General features: G+C 43.0%; 1 protein-coding gene across 1 annotated transcript; it reads right to left on the bottom strand.

Annotated features, from left to right (window-relative positions):
• Window positions 1-2,976: 2,976 nt before the first annotated feature.
• LOC143976030 (protein DVR-1-like) lies at window positions 2,977-11,394 on the bottom strand. Its single transcript, XM_077478533.1, has 2 exons — window positions 11,080-11,394; window positions 2,977-4,060 (listed from the first exon to the last, which is right to left on the bottom strand). The coding sequence occupies exons 1-2, from the start codon at window positions 11,345-11,347 to the stop codon at window positions 3,258-3,260; spliced, it is 1,071 nt and encodes a 356-aa protein (XP_077334659.1). The 5' UTR covers window positions 11,348-11,394; the 3' UTR covers window positions 2,977-3,257.
• Window positions 11,395-24,315: the final 12,921 nt, after the last annotated feature.

Here is a 24,315-nt window from a genome sequence, read left to right as displayed (position 1 = left end):
ATGTGTGAGTAAAGGCAGGTGTCCCAATACTTTTGACAACATAGTGTATATACAGTACATACGCACACATTATATGTCTGTATATTGGACCACATTGATCCATTTGTTTGCACCATATCATTGGCTGTAATGTATGCAAAGTTATTTACACTACCTTCCACAATTATGGGCAGTTTCACACTGTTGTAGTTTGGCCACAGCACGAGTAAGGGTCAAATAAAGCTTATATGTTCCAAAGCGAATATATGCAGTGTCTTCTATCTTCAAGGGTTCTCCTTTAAGGCTCCAAGATAGCGTTCCCAAAAACATAAATAGCTATGGTGTACCATGTCCACATACGCCATACAATCAATAACTCTCATGGTAATGTGTTCAGGACATTCTTTGAGAAAGTCAGATGATGAAACCAATCAGGAAGCGATGTCAAGATGTAATGGAAAGTGCCCCATCCGCCATCTTTGTTTCTGGCCTCTTATTCATTTCTATAATTGTGAGCATTTTAGCATTGAATGTTTTTTGCTGGCATTTTTGATTGGTGGTTAGGTTTTATTTACAGGGGGTCCCCAAATTAAGAATGCCCGATTTACGAACCACTCCTACTTACGAACAGAGCACTGTGTGGACCATCTGCCATTCTGTGCATGCGCAGCCAGACCAAGCCTCGGAAAATGTCGGAAATGTCTGCAATTTGCTGTGCATGCGCCAAAACGGCATTTGACAGAACATCAGAAATGTCCGTAATTGTCGTTCTGCGAATGCGGGCCGACTTATGAACATTTCCAAATTACAAACAGGAGGAAAGTTTGTAACAGGTTCATAACCCGGGGACCCCCTGTACAGTGCCTTGAAACAGTATTTATACCCCTTGAAATTTTCCACATTTTGTCACGTTACAACCAAAAATGTAAATGTATTTTATTGTGATTTTATGTGATAGACCAACACAAAGTGGCACATAATTGTGAAGCGAAAGGAAAATGATAAAATGGTTTCATTTTTTTTTTTTTTACAAATAAATATCTGAAATGCATGGTGTGCATTTGAGTTCAGCCTCCCTGAGTCAATACTTTGTAGAACCACCAAGTCTTTTTGGGTATGTCTTCAGCTTTGCACATCTAGAGAGTGACATTTTTGCCCATTCTAATTTGGAAAATATCTCAAGCTCTGTCAGATTGGATGGAGAGCGTCTGAACAGCAATTTTTAAGTCTTGTCACAGATTCTCAATTGGACTTAGGCCTCTACTGTGACTGGGCAATTCTAACACATGACTATGCTTTGATCTAAACCATTCCTTTATATCTCTGGCTGTATTTTTTAGGGTCGTTGCCATGCTCCGCCCCAGTCTCAAGTCTTCTGCAGACCCTAATGCCACGTACACACGACTGGACTTTCTGGCAGACTAGGTCCAAAGGGGTCATCCGATCGTTTCTTCGTTATAAAAATCCGATGGACCTAGAAATAGAACATGTTTCAAATCTGCCCGACGGACTCAATTCCCATTGGGAAAACCATTTGTCTGTATGCTGGTCCGACAGACCAAATATGACGCAAGGGAAGCTATTGGCTACTGGCTATTAATTTTTATAATCTCATAATCGTGTGCTTCATTTAAAATCCCAAATTTCCCTCTACCTTTATCTATTAATGTATATTGGGCACGTGGAGGAAAATGCACATGCTGAATTAAACGTATTTGAGCACATTTTAAAAATGTGTACATTTTTTGAAACAGGATTACACTAAATTAGAAGTTTGGTTTTTGATTGATAACACGTGAGGATCGATACAATTGGGAGAACATCTGGATCAAGAGGTGAAGATGGATGAACGAACTCTAGAATGTACTAGTTTGGTAAGAGTATTTTGACATGTCAATATGGGAAACAATTTACATTGGGTGAAGTACAATGGGCATTGCCACACGTGAACATATTACCATAAGAGATATTGATTGTAGCATATATCTGGAGGGGAATAATCATGCAAGTACACCAATGTGGCATAGAAGTGATGGACATATTACAATATATAGCCATTGTTGGGGGAATACCATTTTGGAGCAAATAAACAAAACACCCAAGAAGATGGACACCGCACAAATTTGCTTTGAAACATATGAGCTTTACTTGATCCTTACTTGTGCTGCGCGAGACTTCAAAATGACTGCTAGAGTCTTGCATGGTGGGAGAAGAACAGAACCTTGCTAGTGAAATATAGCAACTCTGGTCCTATTTATATGTTGCCATTTGGCTGGGGATATATTTTTCCAATGGCTGAGGGACTTTTCCTTCAGTTCAATAACCTGTTTGGACATCTGAGCACCAATTAGAATATTGGTTTGGCCACAGCACAGGTGTACCCATGGTTTTCATGTGGTTAACCCACAGATTATCATAGACTATTAGGCCATATGCCTTTTGTAAAGTGTGCCAAACATGCAGCATGCAGGACGTTTTGTGCACTTTCAGAAAACTGATAGTATACACCAGTGCTGCGGCCAAACTGCAGTGCAGCAGTGTGAAACTGGCCTAAGCGATACATGCATTAAGCTACAATCTTAATGTTTTCCACCATGCTGAAATAAAATTGATTATACAGTCAGTACTGTGCTCCATTTCCTGCATAACAATGTCATTCTCCACTCATTAAGGTGGAGAGTCACAGATTTTAGGGGAGTACCATCATCCCCATTAGGTCCTTTTCACACTAAGGCCCTTGTAAACTGCCAGAAAAAAACACTGAGCGCTCTCCATGCATTTCAGTGGAGAGGGTGTTTTTTTTTTTTCACCACCCTGCCAGTGCACTGGCCCAAGCCTTCATTGATTTTAATGAAAATAGGTTTTGTGAGCTTTTCAGCCACTTTAGCGTGAAAGCGCATGCTTCTGTGTAAAAGGGGTCTTTAACCCACCCCCCCCCCCCCCCCAAAAAAAACCCACACACAAGCAAACCGTTTTATGACCAAGAGTAATATTTGATTGATTCAAAACATGAGCGAATATACATACTCAAGTTTCCTATTGCAGAAAAGTGGTAGACCAAAAGTAGACAAGCAAATGGTAAAATCTACCTTTTATATAGAAAAAACACATTTTATTTAGAAAAAAGGTGCAGTACTTCAATATTGAACATAAACACATGGAACAATTAATCTATACAAATCCAAGGAATATATAGCATAAAATGTACAATACATGAGAAGTTATTAGAATACAGAAGATCAATATAAATTAATCTGACCTAAAAATTCAGCTAGTTCTCACCTACAGCCACACTCATCCACAGACATATTTTCATAATGTTTCAACACCACATTGTCGCCATTATCATAAAACAGCATTGATATAGGAGACATCTTTATGGGTATACAACAGGGAAGGGGAACGTCATTAGGCTCAAAGGAGTGGGCAAGAGTCTGAAGGATGGCATGATTGGTTCCATTCAGCACATCTGTTAGTGGATAAGGGCAATCCCCATGGCAGTAGTTCGCAAAGTATCCCCGAGGGGCAATGACCCATTTCTGCCACCCAACATCCCCAAATTCAATATAGAGGCGTCTCCTTTTACAAATATTGCTGGGAAGAAATGTAAGCCTGCCATGACTTCTTTTAGCTCGTGACATCTTACACTGTGCAGAATCGAGAGAGACAGCTAGTAGAGAGGTATAGAGAAAGGTTTGTATTCCTCGACACTCATCTAACTGACCAGCTAACAAGCTCCCTTCTTTTCTTGGAGAGATTTCCAAGGTCAAACCCAGGTTCTTACGAGGGTCCCGCCAACTCTGGCAAGTCTCTGTTACATTAAAGAAGAGGGATTTGTGAAGCAAACGGAATGTTTGGGCAGTCAAGAGTTTTCTGCTTGTTTTCTGGTTTCCCATTCCTTTTAGCGATAGCTGTGTAATTCTGTAGAGACGCAGGTCAAATAGACGTCCATAGTAGGTATTCTGGCCAAATCGAACTTCCAGGCGTCCCATGGTTACCCTCTCCTCTTTCTCCATTATTGACATATTGAAGAACAGTCTCTTTTCCAGGCAAACTGCAGTAGTAGGGTTAACAAACCGCCCTGGGAAAAAAAAAAAAAAAAAAAAAAAAAAGTGGGGAGAATCAGGTACCGAATAGGAATGCCATCAGTAACTGCAAATAAACTTACATTGCTTAAGCCAGCGTTTCTCTACTCCAGTCATCAAGGCGCCCAACCAGGTCATGTTTTCAGGATTTCCCCCAAGATGAAAAAACAGCTGTGGTAATTTCTAATGCAGTGAAACTGATCAAATCACCTGAAAACATAATCTATTGGGGCGCCTTGAGGACTGAAGTTAATAGACACTGGCTTAAGCAGTTCTACATCCACAAGTAACAAAAGCAGTATTTGTGTCTATGGAGAAAGGTCAAGCACATAAGAACGCAATCTACCAGCTTGGTGGCTGATGGGATAACCACCCAGCCTATGGCTTACCCACTCATCTGAAGTCCGTAGTAGGGTCAACATCACCCAGTTGCTATGGAATGCAGTTTAAAAAAATAAAAAACCAACTGCATGGTAAAGAGGTCTGTTGCCCACATCCCTGGTCTCTGCTGTATTACCCAGTGCAAGTTTTTACACATATAAACCCCGTATTAGTTATGGACCTATTGATTGCACGATTACACTAAGTTATCAAACCTTCCTGGTATAACAAGATATACACCAGGATACTCGAGTCTCGGTTTAAAAATATGCAAATTGGATACGTTTTTGAACTGCATCTGATTCACATAAACCGTGAACTGAACCGGCTTGCAATGGAGCTGGTTCATGCATGTGCAGGGATGCCACTGCACACAAAAAAAAAAAAAAAAAAAAAAAACACACCCCACACCACCCCACCGGCTAGTGGGACTACCTCTACATTCTCTTGACCCCAGGGGCCCTGTATGTTGGTGTTAGCAACCCACATATGGTTGCCTGACGTCTGTTGGACCCCCTGGGATGTGCCGAGACAACCATGATGTCCAATGCAGCACTGCACTGGACCCAGATAGCAACTGTTCTTGTTTAAAATTTATTTTACCTCATTAGGACTCATCTGCTCTCACACGAGTGGACAGGGGGAGCCCTCCACCCAGGACACCCCCTTGGGCTGTCTTGGGGGGGGGGCTTCATAGATATCTATGTTGACATACACATTTTGTTTCATATGTTTACATTACCCTTTGGCCAGAGCAGGGAGCCAGACCCCCCCTATCCGGAACCACAGATTCTTGATTCTGTTTTCAATTATAGATTTAGTTAGAGCCCTCTCCAGGGACCATGGTTGTTTCTCCCCCCCGTTACTGGAGGGCACTGTTCCCCCTTCTCCAAGTGTAAAACCCTCAGGCTACAGAATTTGAATGACTACGTTTCCTCATCTCACTGTCTGATCAGAAAGATAGCCCTAGTTGTGGGTCTACACCCTCAGTGCTGGCAATATCTCTTTTCCGCGCTTTGCATCCCCTCTCTCCCTACCCCCTCCACGATATACTCCATTCAGCTAACGCAATATTCGTCTCCCTCTCGTGGCCTACCATCACACACTCCCCATCCACCTTAGCCCTTCAAATTTCCTCACTTAATTGCAGATGATTTCACACACCCAGATACTCTTCCTCCAGGAAACTCACTGTCTTTCAGATGCAATACCTTCTCTCCCAAATAAAAACACTTTGCCACCTGGTGTTACAGTACAAACCTGACTGCTAAATTGAAGGGTGTATCAATAGCCTTCCACAACTCCTCCACCCCAGATATACTAGACTCGCATATTAACCCTTTGAGCGATAGAGGTGCATCTATCTCTATTTGAGAAAATGAAACATATGCAAATGATTTTCAAGTTAGCGAACGTTTATCTCCCTAACCAGCATCAGCTTGCATTCTTGTCCTCCATGGCAGCACGCCTAGAAGCATTCGGAACCGTTAATCTGATACTGGGGGTGACAACCTGAATGCCCCATTGGTGCCTAGGCTGGACTCCTCTACCAGTAAGTCCCACATAACACCATCCACCTTAACCAAAATACACTCCATACTCAACCTGTCCTTGAGGGTTACTTTGAGAATACTTAACCCCACTGGTAGTGATTACACATTTTTCTCCTCAGCACATGGGTCATACAGCAGAATAGATTACATCCCAATCGCCACTTGACTTTATCCCGAAATGCCATATAGGGATCAGACTTTAGTCGGACTATGCCCCGGTACATCTCACACTAGGCAGACCCCCAGTGATTAAACGACAACCTACTAACTGACCTGGCTTGCACGACAGTGTTTGCTGTGGCAATAAAGGACTTTACACACACCCATGCCACAGACAAGACCTCACACATGAACAAGTGGGAAACACTAAAGTGTGTTCTGAGGGGAATATTCCTACAGCATGGCTCTGTTAATTAAAAAAAGAAAAAAGAAAAAAGAAAAGGGAAGCGCACACAGACTGCAAACTGCAGCCTGACATGTGTGAACCTAGCCTTATACTAGATTGCTCACCAAGCGATTTTTTAAACTAGTAAATTTCTTTACTCTGATTTCTCTCCCTCGTTTCCTATAGGAGTGTCTATGCCATCTTGCAGGGTCCCCTGGTGCCCAAGCATAACCATCCTTATGTGCATGCATTCCTGTCCAGGGACTAAAATCTATTCCTTGATGTATAAGGCATGTAGTCCAATGTCCATAGCTGGTTTAAGAGATAGCATTAACTGAACAATCATAAGCAACCTACACTCTGTCGTTCCTTCACCCCCTACAACAGTACTGTGTATTTTAGCAATGTTTAGGTTGGAACAGGGGCGGACTGACCATTGGGCCACTCGAGCACTGCCCAAGGGCCCCATCAGGGTTGCCAGCCTCAGTAAAACCAGGGACAGTATGTAACAATGTGTTTTTTTTTTTTACATCTGCCTCTGAAATGTCCCTTACCGACATCCTTTTGGTCTAGATAAGAATCCAGAGATTATAGCTGCCCCACCTCTCCAGGACTTTCTCAGCCAATAGAAACGTGTGTGTGTGTGTGTGTGTGTGTGTGTGTGGCCCCATAATCTCTGATTGCCTGGGCCCCCCCCCCCCCCATCATCATCTCCTATTGCCCGGGGGCCCCATGAGTTGTCAGTCCACCCCTGGGTTGGAAGAACCACAAAGCACAGTGGGGAAACCCAGCATCTTACACCCCATATGCAAGATGTTAAGGTTTTTCAAGCAGCAGTAAGTCTTGAATAAAACTGAGAACAGCAGTGGGTTATAGTGGTAAATGGTATAGCGTAGACCAGGGGTAGGCAACCCGCGGCACTCAAAGCCTCTTTTTCCGGCACTCAACGCCCCATCAGCAGAGCAGCACAGGGAAGTGTCAGTGACACACTCATGCATTCCAATTTCACAATTCCCACACCGCACCTGCACTGGGGGGTGGGGGAAGGCACTGCACTCCCACACTTTGTAAAAGATGGGAAACATTGTTTGGTTCTCCAACTTTGCTGTAGCTGCAATTATCAGCTTTTGTGATGGGGAAGAGATTGGGAGCAGCTCTGCTGTGGGGGCAGTCCCTGTTTCCAAGAAGAGGAGGACTGTCAATGGCCACTGCTAAAGCCAATCACAGTCCTGCTAGCCCTGTTCACCATCTGGAGGAAGACGACTTGCTTGGTTGCCACTACCAATCTCAGAAAGAAGAGATTTCATTGCGATTGAGAAAAACAATCAGGTGACAGTTTGTGGAATTACTGTTGAGCTTCTGGGAACTTTGTTGAAATTATTCCTGAACCTTTGCATCACTTACTACTGAACCCCTTGCATGTCTTTAGGCCACAGCCAGTATTCAGTGCAATGTAAAAAAAAAAAAAAAAAAAAAAAAAAAAAAATCCACACCCAACTTTTCCTGTGGAGCAGAACACCACACTTTTACCCAGCTGCAGGGGTGCAACTTATGATCCTGCACACAGACCTATTGCTTTCAGAAAATGTCCCTGACCTAAGCGCATCATTTTGCATCCATTCCAGATGCTTGTATGTGAGGATTGTGATGGCACATACAAGCACGTGGGCTGGATGCGAGAGGTGGATCAGCAGGATGAGTGTGCTAGGACAGATAAATGTGTATCACCTCTGCTTCCTTTCACCACTTTGCATATCATAGATGAGCAGGGAGGTACAGCGTTGGGCCAGACGAGTGGATATCATTGATGGGCCAGATGAGCAGGGGGGTGGGGGTCAGCGGCGGGAGAAAAAAGTAGGAGGAAAGAGCAGTGGGGTAGATGTGAAAGGAGGTGTATTGGTGGGACAGATGAGCAGGGGGTTACAGTGGTGGGGCAGGAGAGCAGGGGAAACAGGTGAGAGTTGTGCAGGAGGTACATTGGTGCAGCAGATGAGAAAGCATGATGATACAGTGGTGGGGCAGATGAGGGGATTCAGCAGTGGAGCAGTTGTGCAGGGGGTACAGTGGTGGGGCAGAAGAACAGAGTGGCACAGTCGTGGTGCAGATGTGAAGGGGGGTGACGGTGGGACTACAGTGGTGGCAAAGATTTGAAATGGTGATCTGAGGCATGGAGTTGCAGGATGTTAATCACTAAAGTTGTTTACAGCATTTACTTTATGAAAAATAATTTTTGCGATTGAGAGTGCGACGTTGACTTTTGTTATAAAAACGGTACGCTCACTTTCTTTGAAAACACTTTTCGGGCACCCTGTGCGCAAAAGGTTGACTACCCCTAGTATAGACCGTATTTTTTTTATTTTTGTGGGGGGGGGGGGGGGGGGTGTAGAATAAATACATTCCAACGAGTCCCCCCCCCCCCCCCCCCCCAATTGCGCAGGGAGGGGTGGCAGCAGTTGTCACAACAGTGTTTGTACCCAGTCTTAATCTACTGAAAACAGGTATTTGCTAGAGTACCCGTGTTGAGATTTCCCATCACTTTCCCACCATATCCGGTAGAAATTTGGTACAGGATGGTTGAGTGTTATGGAAGTGTTTAAGTTTAGGACGTATTCCTCACCCCCCCCCCCCTCCTTCAAGGGAGCGTCATATTTTTAAATTTGTGCTTTATATTGGTAAATCATCCCGAAGGCTACCTAAAGCTAAAATAGAAGACCTTCTCAAAAAATAAAAAAAGTTATGCCACGGTTTGAAGCACTCAGTGGTCTAAAAAGGTTTATGTAGTCTATGGGGGTTATTTAGGAAAGGCAAATCCACTTTGCACAACAAGTGCAAAGTGCACTTGCTGTAGATCCGAGGGGGGGACATGCAGGGAAAATAAGAGACAGCATTTTAGCTTGCACACGATTGGATGATAAAATCAGCAGAGCTTCCCTTCATTTCAGATCTACAGTTACAGCGACTGCACTACTTCCAGTGCAATTTCAAGTGCACTTTACACTTGTGCAAAGTGGATTTGCCCTTCACAAATAACCCCCTATAGCTGCTGTACCTTTACTGGAAATTCTTGAGTTTAATTTGGAGGGGGTGTCCATGCTTAGCAGTATAGTTGTAGTTGTGATGGCTGGGTGTCCAAAGGCTTGACCATATAGTCTACCGTTTTCATGAACTGGAGCAATCATTTTCAAATCTTGCCAGCAGAGGGAAGTTGAAATAATTTATAAACATTGGAGGAAAGGAAAGAGTGAAGTGGTATCTGAAACCACTTGGCACATACAAGACGTTTCCTTTCTTTTAAGTAACTAGTGGTAGAAAAATTAAGGCGGAAATCTTATTGCTTGGGGCACTTCCTCTAGAATTTCCTATGCCATTCATAACCTGGGACATCATTACTTCTGCCAAAGCGGTTTCCCACTCAGGTAACATGAACTGAAAGAGGGAAGCCACAAAAAGAATAAGGTTCCCAGGCTATAAATGTACGTATAAATAAAAATGTATTTATATTTCATATCTGTATTATATAATCTTATGGCCTTCAGGACAGAAATCATAAAGTAGAAAAAGTCCTAGACACATTATAAAAAGGTTATATGGATTATTTTTTAATACATTAATTTGGGGAAGCACAGTAGTTAGTACCCCCACCTAGCACTAGGGTTGTCAGTTGGAATCCCAACCATGGCAGTATCTGCATGTTCTTCCTGTGCAGTGGTACTCCAGTTTCCTCTCACACACCAAAGACACACATATACATATCTCAGCAGTATACAAGTACCTGCAATAATATTTTGTACATTAAATGACAGAACGTTTTACAAGGATTTGGGCTTTATCATTCCTAATCTGAAGCCTAGTGTAAAGCAGCAGAGGAATGAGGTTTAAAGCTTGGCAAATGCTTGCTGTACAAAACTATTCGTATACATGCAGATGCCTTCATGGAACAGGGCCAGGAAGAGTCAGTGAAAAAAAAAAAAAAAAAAAATATTGTATGCCATCCAGAAATGCTTATGGTCTACTAAACACGTATGGATAATTTGTTGTACCTGGACCTATGTTTGCACATCATCTTCCTACTGTGCAATTTAATTAGCTTTCAGGAACCCACAAAAGATAAATTATGAGCTGGGTCCCATTAAATTTAAAAGTATAACAAAAAACACCCCCTTTAATTTTAGTTGTTTAGAGTGGAGAGCAATTACAACAGCGGTCTTTATTGCTGTCAGTGACCTTATTTAGGAGAGTCACCTTCCATTTGTCATATTTAGTGCTAGCGCTGAAGGTAAAACACAAAAATTCGGGTTGACCCCCAGATCAGCAAGACCTCTTTCACATTGAGGCGGTTTTCAGGCGCTTTTGCGCTAAAAATGGCACCTGCAAACAGCCTCCCATTCATTTCAAATGGATGCTTTCACACTGGGGCAGTGTGGGCTTGCAGGGCAGTGGGAAAAAGCCCTGCAAGCAACAGCTATGGGGTATGTTTGGAGAGCTTAAACACACACAAATTAATGGGTAGCATTTCCAAAGCGCCATGTGCATGGACCCCAATATCTGCACAGGCAACAGTCAGGATGAGGATCTAATACAATTGAGATGTTTACAAAGTGAATGTTCATAAACTAGATTAACCTGTGCAGACATTAAATGTTATCTACGAGAAGCCAGCCCAACACATGTTCAAACCCTTAAATCCTGCACTTACCTTGGTCAGGATATGCCCTGACGATGCTACCAGGGACATTAAAGTCCTTAACAAAACACAAATTAGCATTCTTTTTTGCGGTGGAGGGGCCCATCCTCTGATTGAAGAGCTTCCATAATATAGAAGGTATCGCAGGGGGTGAGACAGGTTTTGGCCTAGATGCCAAACCCAAGCTTCTTAAAATCATGGATTCTCTGTTTTCCATTTCAGAATCCATTGTCCCTGAAACAAAAAGACAAAGCACAATCCATAGCCTAAGCCACAGCATCCTTGTAATCTATACCCAGAACTAACAAGTGAAGCTTTGTAGCTATCCTATTTGAAGTCTAATCAGCTCTTAATTACAAGTACTTGTGACCAGCTTCAGTGGGTGTTAATCTGGAACATGGACTACCTGCAGTTTTAAAGCTTCTTTTCAGGGTCCTTTGACTTTTAAAGTTTGTTTGGAGTTAAACTGGCCATACACCTATAGATTATCTGTAGATTTTCTATGGTTAGATGGAAAAAGTGCCACAGATTTCTCCATGTTCGCTAAACTGTGTGGATGGAGGAATCTCCCACCTTTTCCATCTTTCCATCTAACCATAGAAAATCTGCAGATAATATATAGGTGTATGGCCAGCTTTAGGCTTTATGGCTGCATCTACAGTTGTGAAAATGCATGTAGCTTTATTTCGTTTTAATGCACATTGGGCGTGTGATTGTGTGCTTTGACACGCATTGTAAATTTGCACAATAGATGTTTCATTGGCTCACGTTTTATATATCATTTTAAATCCTCTGTCTGGTTGTTATACGGTTTTTAAAACACAGTAAAAGCTTACTAGATGTGCATATTTATTACCACTCTGCCTATTTTTATATTCCCAAAAATACACAACAAAGTAATATTCATGCCAGAAGTATTCTTACTGCGGTGCAGAAATACGAATAGGCCTGATTGATTTATATGACAATTATATATTTATTTGGGTTTCTCTGACATACTTGATATAATGCCAAGCTGGGAAATGCTTTCATGCGAACACAGTCTGAGGCTCAGTTCACACATATGCGGCTGCGGTTACAGTGCGGCAGTCCGGTGCGGCTCTGTTCATCCACTTCAGGTGCGAATGTTTACCTGAAAACCTGAACTGGACCCAAAAATGCACAGGACCCTTTTTTTAAAACCGTACCACAGCCATCCTGCATATGTGTAAAGCCGGTTCGTATCACATATTATGCCAATTGGATGCGATTAAAAACGCATCCATTTCACATATATGTGAACCGAGCCTAAAGCAGCCCAGAGATGATTCAGTTTTATTTGTTCAAACAAACTCTGTGGGGAGGTGCAGAGTGGTGTGGTGGCAGTAGACAGGCTGCATTCATACATGGGCATTTTGAATCGCAGGGCAGAATAGCTACGATTTCCAAATGCCTAGGTGTAAATGAGAAATTGAACAATGCGCATTTCAGATGCCATTCATCAGAATGGTACCTAAAAAGGCAGTGCAGTTCCGCTGTGATTGTCAAGCTGCAGTTGTGGCAAACCGCATTGCGTGAAGCTTGTAGCCCAAAAAAAAGTCCAGGAGCTTCTTTTGGGTGTCATGCTTCACGCAATGTAATTTGTCACGATTGCAGTGCAATTTATCACCCAGCAGAACCGCACTGCATTTTTAGGTGCCATTCAAATGAATGGCATCTGAAATGTGCGTTGTGCAATTTGTCATTCACACCTGGATGCCTGGAAATCGCAGACAGGATTGCAGTATCGCAGAAAGTGCCCTTGTGTGAATGCAGCCTCAGAGTCCAGTTGCAGGAACAGAATTTGTATTAAAGTTAAAGTTCGGTAACTCATAACAAGGCCCCCGACCGGGAACACTCACAGAATGCACGATGATGTATAACAGAGAAGGTTTTGGGTGTGCCGACAGCGCCTGTCTTGAGGGACAGAATGCTGCCTGGCTTTTCCATGCCCAAATGGGGAGGTCTCAAAGAAAGATGGCATTTCCTTATTTTGTCCCTATTCATCTGGAACCTCTCTCTGCCACTAATCACTGTCCCTGTCAGACGGGTGACCTGCCCCTACACAACCCACATAGTGAAATGGCATCAAGCCTGGGAGCCAGGGCCTTACATAGGTTCTGCCTGACCCATGATGGCTACCAGAGTGACATGGGGCAGCAGCATCCAATCAGATAGCTTCCCTAGTAACCCAGGAAATCATAGAGGAACCATGTTCCTCATGACTTCACCTACAACTGCAATGCTGCTGCTGTCCAGCTCCACCTACAGTGGAAAAAAACAGACTGAACCTGCCCACAACCAATCCCCCCATCCACACAATCGAGGTGGATAAGCAAATGCTCCCCGCTCAGCTACCCTCTGCCTGTCAGCACTGATCAATTGGCATTTATCAGACAGAAGTCGATTGGTACAACCTCTGTCCCCTTTTTTATTTTTTTACCCTCAAATTTCCAGATTGAGTGATTTTTTAGTGATTAATTAGTCTAAAGTGGAGAAAGGAGATAAATGTATGATTTCAAATGAATAAAATAGTAGCGCTAAAGCCAGAAAGGGAGATAAATCGCAAATGGCTCCTGCTATGTGAATAAACTTTGGCATAATGTGACTGCATGTGTTATCACATTCTGCATGGCAGTCCCAAGTAGGGATAAGCCTAGGCATCCTCCAAACAATTTTTTAGGACAACCAAACATAGAGCAAATTTCTTTCCTGTAACCAGGGGTTGATTCCCCTATCAACATAGACAGTGTTGATGTGGGAATCCCTCCTGCTGGGCCATTGTGTTCTCCCGGTGGGGGAGGGCAGGGCAGGTCCCCGCTGGAAGAAGACAGAGTGATTATTGCTAGCGGCTATAGCAACCGCTAGTGATAATAGAAGGTAGAATCCAGTATGCTGGTTATACCTAAGTTGATTGATCAATCAACTTGGTACATTCAGCCTGCCCATACTTCCTGCTGAACTGTCCGGGATTTGAACCGTGTATGGCTTGCCTAAGTCAAACGCTAAACCGTGGGCAGAGGCATTCCACCTCATAGCCTAACTCTTTTTTTCACATGGGATGTGGGATGAGAATGACCAGCTTGCAGCTCATTGTAGTAAAAAAAACATGGCAAGTTTGGAGTTCAAAGTATACCCAAGCTCATCTCTAGATGCAAGCCTGAGCAATTGGGGTGGGTTGAGGAAAAATAATGTGCTTAAAAATACTATAATAAAGGTTTTCAAGTGCCTCATACATTATATGCTTGATAGCAGACACGATAGCAGCCATGGTGCCCAGAGAGTTGTCCCATAGAGTTTCAGAGGGTTGGATATATCTCAATGAATATATACTGTACATTTAGTACATGTTGTGCAATACTGAAAATCTCCCTGATAGCAGCTCACATTAAGGCCCCTTTCACACATGCGGACCGTACGTCCGTATTTCATCCATCCGTTTGTGGATTAAATACGGACATACATGCATTCCTATGGGATAGCGGGTGTCTGCGGATGAACATCCGGAGACACCCGATATCGTCCGTCTCTGCAATGGTCCGATTCTGCAGACGTGGGAAAATCCTATTTTCCAGAAAGTCCGTGTTCATCCGATCCCCTATAGAGGAGACGCCCTGTCATCCGCCGGCTCAGAGGGGATAAACAGAGCTATCCCCGCTGAGCAAGCGGATCTTCATGGGGCGGATCATTTCGGATCCGTCCCGTGTGAAAGGGGCCTTAAGCCCCATACACACGATCGGACTTTGTACAAACTTTCCCGTGGACTTTTGTACAAAGGGCGTGGTCCACAAGTTTGTATTGCATACACACGGTCGGACTTTTTGACAACAAACACGAACGTAGTGACGTCACAACGTACTGACGCCACTTCAAAAGAGGACATTCAATGACTCCAGCGCCACCTTTGGTCAACTTCTGTATTGTAGTCCGATCGTTTGCATTGGTTCTGAGCATGCGTGTTTGTACCTTGTACAAAAGTCCGATGCTTTTGCATACACACGGTCGGACTTTGCTCCATCGGACTTTTGTTGCCAGAAAGTTTGTCCGTTCACAGAGCCAACAAAAGTCCGATGAAAACAGAAAAAGTTTGTCCGATGGAGCGTACACACAGTCGGATGTTGCTCCAAAACAGCTAATTTGCATGTTTGTTGTCAAAAAGTCCGACCGTGTGTACGGGCCTTTAGGCCTCAAACTCTCCATCATGTTATGCTATGTGTCCATGCACACATAGGCTGTTATCAGCAGTTTTGGGCAGTAACGTTTTTGAGCAGTAAAAATAAAATAAAAAACTAGTGGTTTCTCAGGGACCTTTTTCGGCTGTAAAAAGCTCTAACGTTGATAAACGCTCAAAAACGTTGCTCACCAGCCTTTTTTAACGTTTTTGATCCATTGAAAAAAACACTAAAAAACGCTAACGTGGAAAAATGCTAAAAACCACTAATAAACGCTAAAAAGCGCTAATGTGGAAAAATGCTAAAAACCACTAGTAAACGCTAAAAAACGCTATTGCAAAAATGTTGAAAAAAGTTGAAAAACTCACTGCAAAGCTACTGACGTTTTTATAACTTTATTTTAACATCCAGTGTGCATGATTTATTGAATGAGATTTTAGTACTGCAACAAAATACCCCATATAGTTCTAAGCTAGCTGTTTATACTAGGATGTAAGCAATACAATGACAATAGCAATCTAGGTGTTTTCTGTTTACATGCAAATTACTGCAAGAGTAGCTTCTTTCTGATGCCTGCCCCAATGTTTTGCAAATGTATGGCATTGTTAAAACAAGGAGTTAATTCCCACCTGTAGCTCCATCCTTGAAGCCTTTTTATTGTTTCCTTAGATGAAACCGCAAGTTCAATGTTAGAAACCAGTAACTTAAATTCAGACGTGACTACCGTATATACTCGAGTATAAGCCGAGATTTTCAGCCTCTTTTTTGAGGCTGAAAGTGCCCCCCTCGGCTTATACTCGAGTCATCGCTGTCTGCCCGCTCGATCAGCGTGTCGAGCAGACAGACAGCGGCCATTCTATCATTCAAAAGCCGCGCCTCCGGCTCCGCCTTCGCCTGTGATAGGCGGAACACTGAATTTCCCAGCAGCCTGTGTTCCGCCTATCACGGACATCGTATCATCCTCGTACTACGGACGAGGATGATACGATGTCCGTGATAGGCGGAACACAGGCTGCTGGGAAATTCAGTGTTCCGCCTATCACAGGCGAAGGCGGAGGCTTTTGAATTTTACAATGGCCGCCGAGGCGCCGACGAAGAGGGCACGGGACGGAGGCAAGGCAAGGCACGGCACGGGACGGGACGGAGGCAAGGCAAGGCACGACACGGGACGGAGGCAAGGCACGGCGGCAAGGCACGGCACGGGACGGAGGCAAGGAGGCAAGGCACGGGACGGAGGCTCGGGACAAAGGCTCGGGACACAGGTAGGCTGGACACACACACACACACACACACACACACACACACACACACACACACACACACATGGATGGATGGAGACACACACACACAGGGATGGATGGATGGAGACACACACACACAGGGATGGATGGATGGATGGATGGAGACACACACACACAGGGATGGATGGATGGATGGACACACACACACACAGGGATGGATGGACGGACACACAGGGATGGACGGACACACAGGGATGGACGGACACACAGGGATGGACGGACACACACACAGGGATGGACAGGCATGTCTCACCCTCGGCTTATACACGAGTCAATAAGTTTGCCAGTTTTTTTGGGGGTAAATTGGGGGCCTCGGCTTATATTCGGGTCGGCCTATACTCGAGTATATACGGTATGTGTAATATACACATTACCGTAAATCAACATCCTCAAATCTGTTGTTATATTTCTTCCGAACAAAGTCCATCCATATATATGAACCAGATATATATGTGTTATGTGAACTGTGTATGAGTTATGCACAATGCTGCTTTTATTGTAACATTTATGTTTATGTTTCCGGGGAATAAAATACTTTGAAAACCCCTCTTGCTGCATCTTGCACAGTATTTCTGACATCAATGACAAACGTGGTTTGATGGAATTCAGTAGTGAGATCTTTGGTCCCGTTACATAAATCAGGAGAATATATTCAAACATTTTGATGTGAAAGGACAATAGAGCTCCAACCAGTAAAACACTGTTCTTAACAATTCTTAACAGTTTTTAAAGTGTACGTTCAACACAAAATCACCCATATGACATCAATTTGAACAGCCTAATCCTGGCACTAATTTGACACCCAAGCGAGAATCGGTACATTTATGGAACATTTAGGAGGTAAGAATTATTGCTTCCAATGATTGTTTTTATTAAGAGATTTTCAGATCCATTACTCTTTTTTTATAGAAAAGAGAAGGAAGCAGCGAGTGGAAAGTCAAACTAAAGCCTCATACACACGATAGGACTTTGTACAAACTTTCCCTTGGATTTTTGTACAAAGGGCGTCGGCCCTGAACTTGTATTGCATACACACAGCAGGACTTTTTCAGCCAACTTTCACCAAATCACGTGGTTTTTCAGCTCTTTACCGCCACCTTTGGTCAACTTCTGTATTGTTGTCTGATCTTTTGCATTGGTTCTGAGCATGCCTGTTTGTACTTTGTACAAAAGTCCTATGGTTTTCTGTACACACAATCAGACTTTGCTCCATTGGACTTTTGTTGCCAGAAAGTTTGTCCATTCGCACAGCCAACAAAAGTCTGATGAAAACCAAAAAAGTTTGTCCGATGGAGCGTACACACGGTCGGATGTTGCTCCAAAACAGCTAATTTGCATGTTTGTTGTCAAAAAGTCTGATCGTGTGTATGGGCCTTACCAAAGCTCCAAGTTCTGGTGCAGTAAAGCAGTGGTCCTCAACCTCAGTCCTCAAGTACCCCCAACAGGCCATGTTTTGGGAATTGCTCTAAGCCCGTGTACACACAGTCGGAGATTCTGACAATCAAATCCGTCGGAGTAATTCCGATGGATTAATTCCGGAAGAGGTCCACATACACACGGTCGGATTAAGTTGTCGGAAAATCCGATTGTACATAACGTGATGACGTTATTTCGTTACAATGGGACTACATTCAGGCTAGTAGCCAAAAGCTTTGGTCTAGGAATTTGATCTGAGCATGCGTGGCACTTTGTCCGTCGGAGTAGGCTACACATGATCGGAGTATGTCCAATAGGAGCATTTTGGCGGAAACTTTTACCGGCAAGTTGGAAAACTTGGTCCGTCGGAATATCAAATATAATACCGACGGAAACAGTCTGATGCAGACCACACACAGTCGGAATATCCGACAAAACGGTCCGATAGGAAACATTCCGTCGGAATCTCCGACTGTGTGTACAAGGGCTTAGTTAAAATAGCTGTCCAAAATACCAAGCCATTGACTCTGATTTCAAGCACCTGTGCAAGATAAAGGAAAACCTGCAGACATGGCCTGTTGGGGATACTTGAGGACTGAGGTTGAGAACCACTGCACTAAAGTAATGAGCAGACGTTTCCTCACTCATTGGTCATAGGGGTCTATCTTCCACTCTAGCAATGAAAGTTGGAATCACAGGCATGATCAGACTACCCTCAAATATGAATGATGGTAAGGCAAGTTGTAGACATCTTTTTCACGTGCTTTTCAAAGAGAACACAAATATAATGGGGTAACAATTTCCATGTCTTATTGTTTCTCCCTCTGACAAGCTTCAGATAATGGTGTTTACAGGGCAGTTGTTAGATCAACTCTTGATCCAGCCATAGCAGGAGACCATCATATAATGTCTATGGAAACCATTACATATACACAGAAAATGCAGGTAAACAAACATGTAGTGCATATTTGACAACATTTGGTTAGTTTGGCCAATGAAACAGACACAACTTCAAAGTGTATAGCTTATAATGTGGTACCTTCCCCCTTTTCTTTGCTATGTTTTCAACAACAAATGACCTGAAGATACATTAGGAAAGAAAAATAAGTCACATTGTTGGTGTCATTGGGAATACAAATAACCCTAATCTAGGTGTCAGTGCAAGTAAACCAAGCCCCATAGTTTATGTTAGTGGGATAAAAAAAATAACTCTAATCATCAGTGTCAGTATGATAAAAAAAAAAACATTATTAGAGTCAGTGGGATAAAATTAACCCCATTGTTGGTGTCAATGGGCCAAAACAACCCCTAGCATTTACAATAGCAGGATAAACTAAATGCTAATGATTTCTTGGTAGGTTTGCAGTTGTGCCATACTTTGCAGATGATGGATTGAATAGTGCTCAAGGAGATGTTCAAAGCTTGGGATATTTTTTTTAACCTAACCCTGCTTTAACCACTTGCTTACTGGGCACTTAAACCCCCCCTCCTGCCCAGACCAATTTTCAGCTTTCAGCACTGATGCACTTTGAATGACAATTGCGCGGGCATACAACACTGTACCCAAATGAAATTTTTATAATTTTTTCCCCAAAAATAGAGCTTTCTTTTGGTGGTATTTAATTACAGCTGGGAGTTTTATTTTTTTCTAAACAAACAAAAAAAGATGCAAAAATAAATAAATAAATCATGTTTAATAGTTTGTTATAACATTTTGCAAACAGGTCATTTTTCTCCTTCATTGAAGTGCGCTGATGAGGCGGCACTGATAGGCTGCACTGGTGGGCACTGATAGGCTGCAATGGTGGACACTGATAGGCTGCACTGGTGGGCACTGATAGGCATAGTTAAGGCGGCACTAATAGGCACAGATAAGGCGGCACCGATGGGCACAGATAAGGCGGCACTGATGGGCAAAGATGGGCACAGATAAGATGGCACGGATGGGTGGCATGGATGGGTGGCACGGATGGGTGGCACTAAGGGGCATTGATAGGTACCACTGATAGATGGGACTGATGGGCACTTATAGGTGGCACTGATAGGTGGCTCTGATAGGTGGCACTGCTGGGCACTGATGGGCGGCACTGCTGGACACTGATGGGCACTGGTAGATGACACTGATGGGCACGGATATGTGGCACTGGGGTGCAGCACCTTTGTTGAGGCAGATTGTGGGCACTGCTGGGTGGCACTGTGGGTACTGCTGGGTGGCACTATGGGCACTGCTGGGTGGCACTGATGGGGGGCACTTATTTTTTAATGAGGTGGCACTGGCAGGGGGCAGGTGGGCACTGGCAGGGCTGGCCGTGATCGGGACTAATGTCCCGATCACGGCCTCCGGTGATCGGCTCTTTTTTTTCTCCTCGCGCTGTCAGCGCGAGGAGCAATAATAGCCGATTACTGGCTCCGTTGTATCACATGATCAGCTGTCATTGGCTAACAGCTGATCACGTGATAAGGGGTCGGGACCGACCCCTTGCTCGGATCAGTGATCAGGCGAGTCTCATAGACTCGCCGATCACAGAGCGCGCCGTGCGCGCCCCTCAGGGGGAGCGCAGGCCGCTCGTACACAGGACGACATCAATAGACGTAGTCCCGGCAAAGGAGGTCTGTGCTGTAGCCGTCATTCGGCTATAGTGCGGGTCTCAAGTGGTTAAACTTCTCCACAACTTTATTCCTGACATGTCTGGTGTGTTCCTCTGCCTTCATGGTGCTGTTTGTTCACTAAGGTTCTCTAACAAACCTCTGAGGGCATTGCAGAACAGCTGTATTTATACTGAGATTAAATTACACACAGGTGGACTCATTTTACTAATTATGTGACTTCTAAAGGCAAATGGTTCCACTAGATTTTAGTTAGGGGTATCATAGTAAAGGGGGCTGAATACAAACTCGTGCCACACTTTTCAGATATTTATTTGTAAAAAAAAAGAAAACCATTTATCATTTTCCTCCCACTTCATAATTATGTGCCACTTTGTGTTGGTCTATCACATAAAATCCCAATAAAATACATTTACATTTTTGGTTGTAACATGAAAAAATGTGGAAAATTTCAAGAGGTATGCATACTTTTTCAAGGCACTATATTTGTATACATACCCATAGCCAAACAATAATACAAAATAGAAAAGTAAAAAATATGCAGCCTCCTTAGTAATAAAGTACAGTGGTGTGAAAAAGTGTTTGCCCCCTTCCTCATTTCCTGTTCCTTTGCATGTTTGTCACACTTAAGTGTTTCGGAACATCAAACCAATTTAAACAATAGTCAAGGACAACACAAGTAAACACAAAATGCAATTTGTAAATGAAGGTGTTTATTATTAAAGGTGAAAAAAAATCCAAACCATCATGGCCCTGTGTGAAAAAGTGATTGCCCCCTAAACCTAATAACTGGTTGGGCCACCCTTAGCAGCAACAACTGCAACCAAGCGTTTGCGATAACATGCAATGAGGCTTTTACAGCGTCCTGGAGGAATTTTGGCCCACTCATCTTTGCAGAATTGTCCTAATTCAGTTACATTAGAGGGTTTTCGAGCATGAACGGCCTTTTTAAGGTCATACCACAACATCTCAATAGGATTCAGGTCAGGACTTTGGCTAGGCCACTCCAAAGTCTTCATTTTGTTTTTCTTCAGCCATTCGGTGGTGGACTTGCTGGTGTGTTTAGGATCATTGTCCTGCTGCAGAACCCAAGTTCCTTTCAGCTTGAGTACACGAACAGATGGTCGGACATTCTCCTTCAGGATCTCTTGGTAGACAGCAGAATTCATAGTTCCTTTTATCACGGCAAGTCTTCCAGGTCCTGAAGCAGCAAAACAGCCCCAGACCATCACACTACCACCACCATATTTTACTGTTGGTATAATGTTCTTTTTATGAAATGCAGTGTTCCTTCTACGCCAGATATACTTGGACACACACCTTCCAAAGAGTTCCACTTTTGTCTCATCGGTCCACAGAATGTTGTCCCAAAAGTCTTGGGGATCATCAAGATGTGTTGTGGAGAAATTGAGACGAGCTTTGATGTTCTTTTTGCTCAGCAGTGGTTTTCTCCTTGGAACTCTGCCATGCAGGCCATTTTTGCCCAGTCTTTTCCTGATGGTGGAGGCATGAACGCTGACCTTAACTGAGGCAAGTGAGGCCTGCAGTTCCTTGGACGTTGTTGTGGGGTCTTTTGTGACCTCTTGGATGAGTCGTCGCTGCGCTCTTGGGGTAATTTTGGGCGGCCGGCCACTCCTGGGAAGGTTCACCACTGTTCCATGTCTTCGCCATTTGTGGATAATGGCTCTCACTGTGGTTCGCTGGATTCCCAAAGCTTTGGAAATGGCTTTATAACCCTTTCCAGACTGATAGATCTCAATTACTTTCTTTCTCAATTGTTCCTGAATTTCTTTGGGTCTCGGCATGATGTGTAGCTTTTAAGGATCTTCTGGTGGACCTTACTGTGTCAAGCAACTCCTATTTAAGTGATGCCTTGATTGTGAACAGGTGTGGCAATAATCAGGCCTGGGTGTGGCTAGAGAAATTGAACTCAGGTGTGGACAACCACAGTTATAGTATGTTTTAACAAGGGGGGCAATCACTTTTTCACACAGGGCCATGATGGTTTGGATTTTTTTTCACCTTTAATAATAAACACCTTCATTTACAAATTGCATTTTGTGTTTACTTGTGTTGTCCTTGACTATTGTTTAAATTGGTTTGATGTTCCGAAACACTTAAGTGTGACAAACATGCAAAGGAACAGGAAATGAGGAAGGGGGCAAACACTTTTTCACACCACTGTACATATAGAAAATAGGAAATCCAAAAGATTCCAGGAGGTGCTAGACTATTCATTTGTGTCCAAAAATGACAATCCCAAGAACATTATGTTCATATAAAATTTCCAAAGTGTTCTCCAGATCAAAAACTGTGTTCCAGTAATGCAGATGAAATTAATAAGTGTAAACATCACACTCCAAAAGTGCTTCACCACTCCCAGTGTGAGTCTCAGTCACCAAATAATTATGCCTCGAGTATAAAATGATTATCATAAATTGCTTTAATTAAGCTCCTTCCCCTGGTGGTCCTTCAAAAGCACTTCCACTCAACTTCACTCTATCTGATTTATCTTGGATGGACAGTCAATTGGGATTGTTATTTTCGGACACTAAGTAAAAGTCTAGTGCCTCCTGGAATCCGTGGACACTTTTGTATTTCCTGTTTTCTATAAATGCTAATCATTGGTGTCAGTGGGAAAAAAAATAAGTGCTAATTGTTGGTGTTAGAGGGTTCTTATACTAAGTGCTAATCGTTGGCGTCAGTGGAATAAAATAAGTTCCAATCCTTGCTGTTAGTAATATTTTAAAAGAAGTGCAAATCATTGGTGTCAGTGGGATAAAATAAGACCTGTTGGTGTCAGTGGGTGCAATAATAAATTGTTATGATTATTATACAGGATTTAAAGTTCCAACAATTTATACAGCACTTTACTAAACAGATTTTTATGTATTCGAACACACACCCCAGCACTAAGATTCTTGTTCAAAGTTTTTGAGTTAATTAATATTTTAAGTGATAAAAGTTTCTGAAAATATATGTAAGTTATATGTACAGTAAAAAGTATGGTTTCTGAAGGTCACAGAACAACAGAGAGTAGAGGGAGGAGTGGTTTTGCTGAGTAGGTATTTCTATTTTTGAGTTACTATGTCAGGACAATGGGTGGAGTTATGCTACTTATCTATAGACTGAACCATATTAGGTATATATGCAAATATGGGTGTTATTATAATATGCTGACATAACATCATGAAACAGTATAAGAATGGAGCAGGATTATGAGAGTGGGGTAGATCGGTGGGAAAAGAAGGAACACTATACTTTGAAAATGTAACACCAGAATTACCACCTTAGAAGCCAAAACCATGCCATATGTTACCAGATGTCAATCTTGTCTTTGCTTATCTTTCTGAACAATAAACCAACTATTGAACGAATGAAGGATTCTTCAATTTCTACTCCTGAAAGTACGATCGAAATGCCTTGGATGAAGACATACATATCTCCACTACACACCCTTTAGGAGAAGGGATACTGATTCACATATTACACAAAGACTTTGCTATTCATTAAGAAATGCCCTTGTGAGTATAGTAGAATACTAGAGTATTATGTATTTTACTGGGAAGTGTAGAGTATGTAGAGTTTCCACTACATTTACGTTTTTACTACTCTCACCACTTTTTTTCAATTCTGCTGACCGGAACTTGAGTATGTTTTAGTATAAGGCAGGAAATCACTCCGACTGATAGTCACAACTGCAGCACTAGAACGCTAAAGCCTCGTACACACTG

Source organism: Lithobates pipiens, unplaced genomic scaffold, assembly GCF_037356315.1.
Source record: "Lithobates pipiens isolate NorthernLeopardFrog02 unplaced genomic scaffold, aLitPip1_a1.2 Scaffold_13, whole genome shotgun sequence".
Classification (NCBI taxonomy): domain Eukaryota; kingdom Metazoa; phylum Chordata; class Amphibia; order Anura; family Ranidae; genus Lithobates; species Lithobates pipiens.
The sequence above is the reverse complement of the archived record's forward strand: the minus strand, read 5'-3'. Positions and strand labels throughout refer to the sequence as shown.

Excerpts from the sequence above, each read along its gene's own strand:
- LOC143976030 (XM_077478533.1), bottom strand. The coding sequence starts at position 11,347 with ATGCTGTGGCTTAGGCTATGGATTGTGCTTTGTCTTTTTGTTTCAGGG. Across the intron at positions 4,061-11,079 it reads CAGGGCATATCCTGACCAAG|GGCGGTTTGTTAACCCTACT; the intron begins GTAAGTGCAGGA and ends TTTTTTTCCCAG.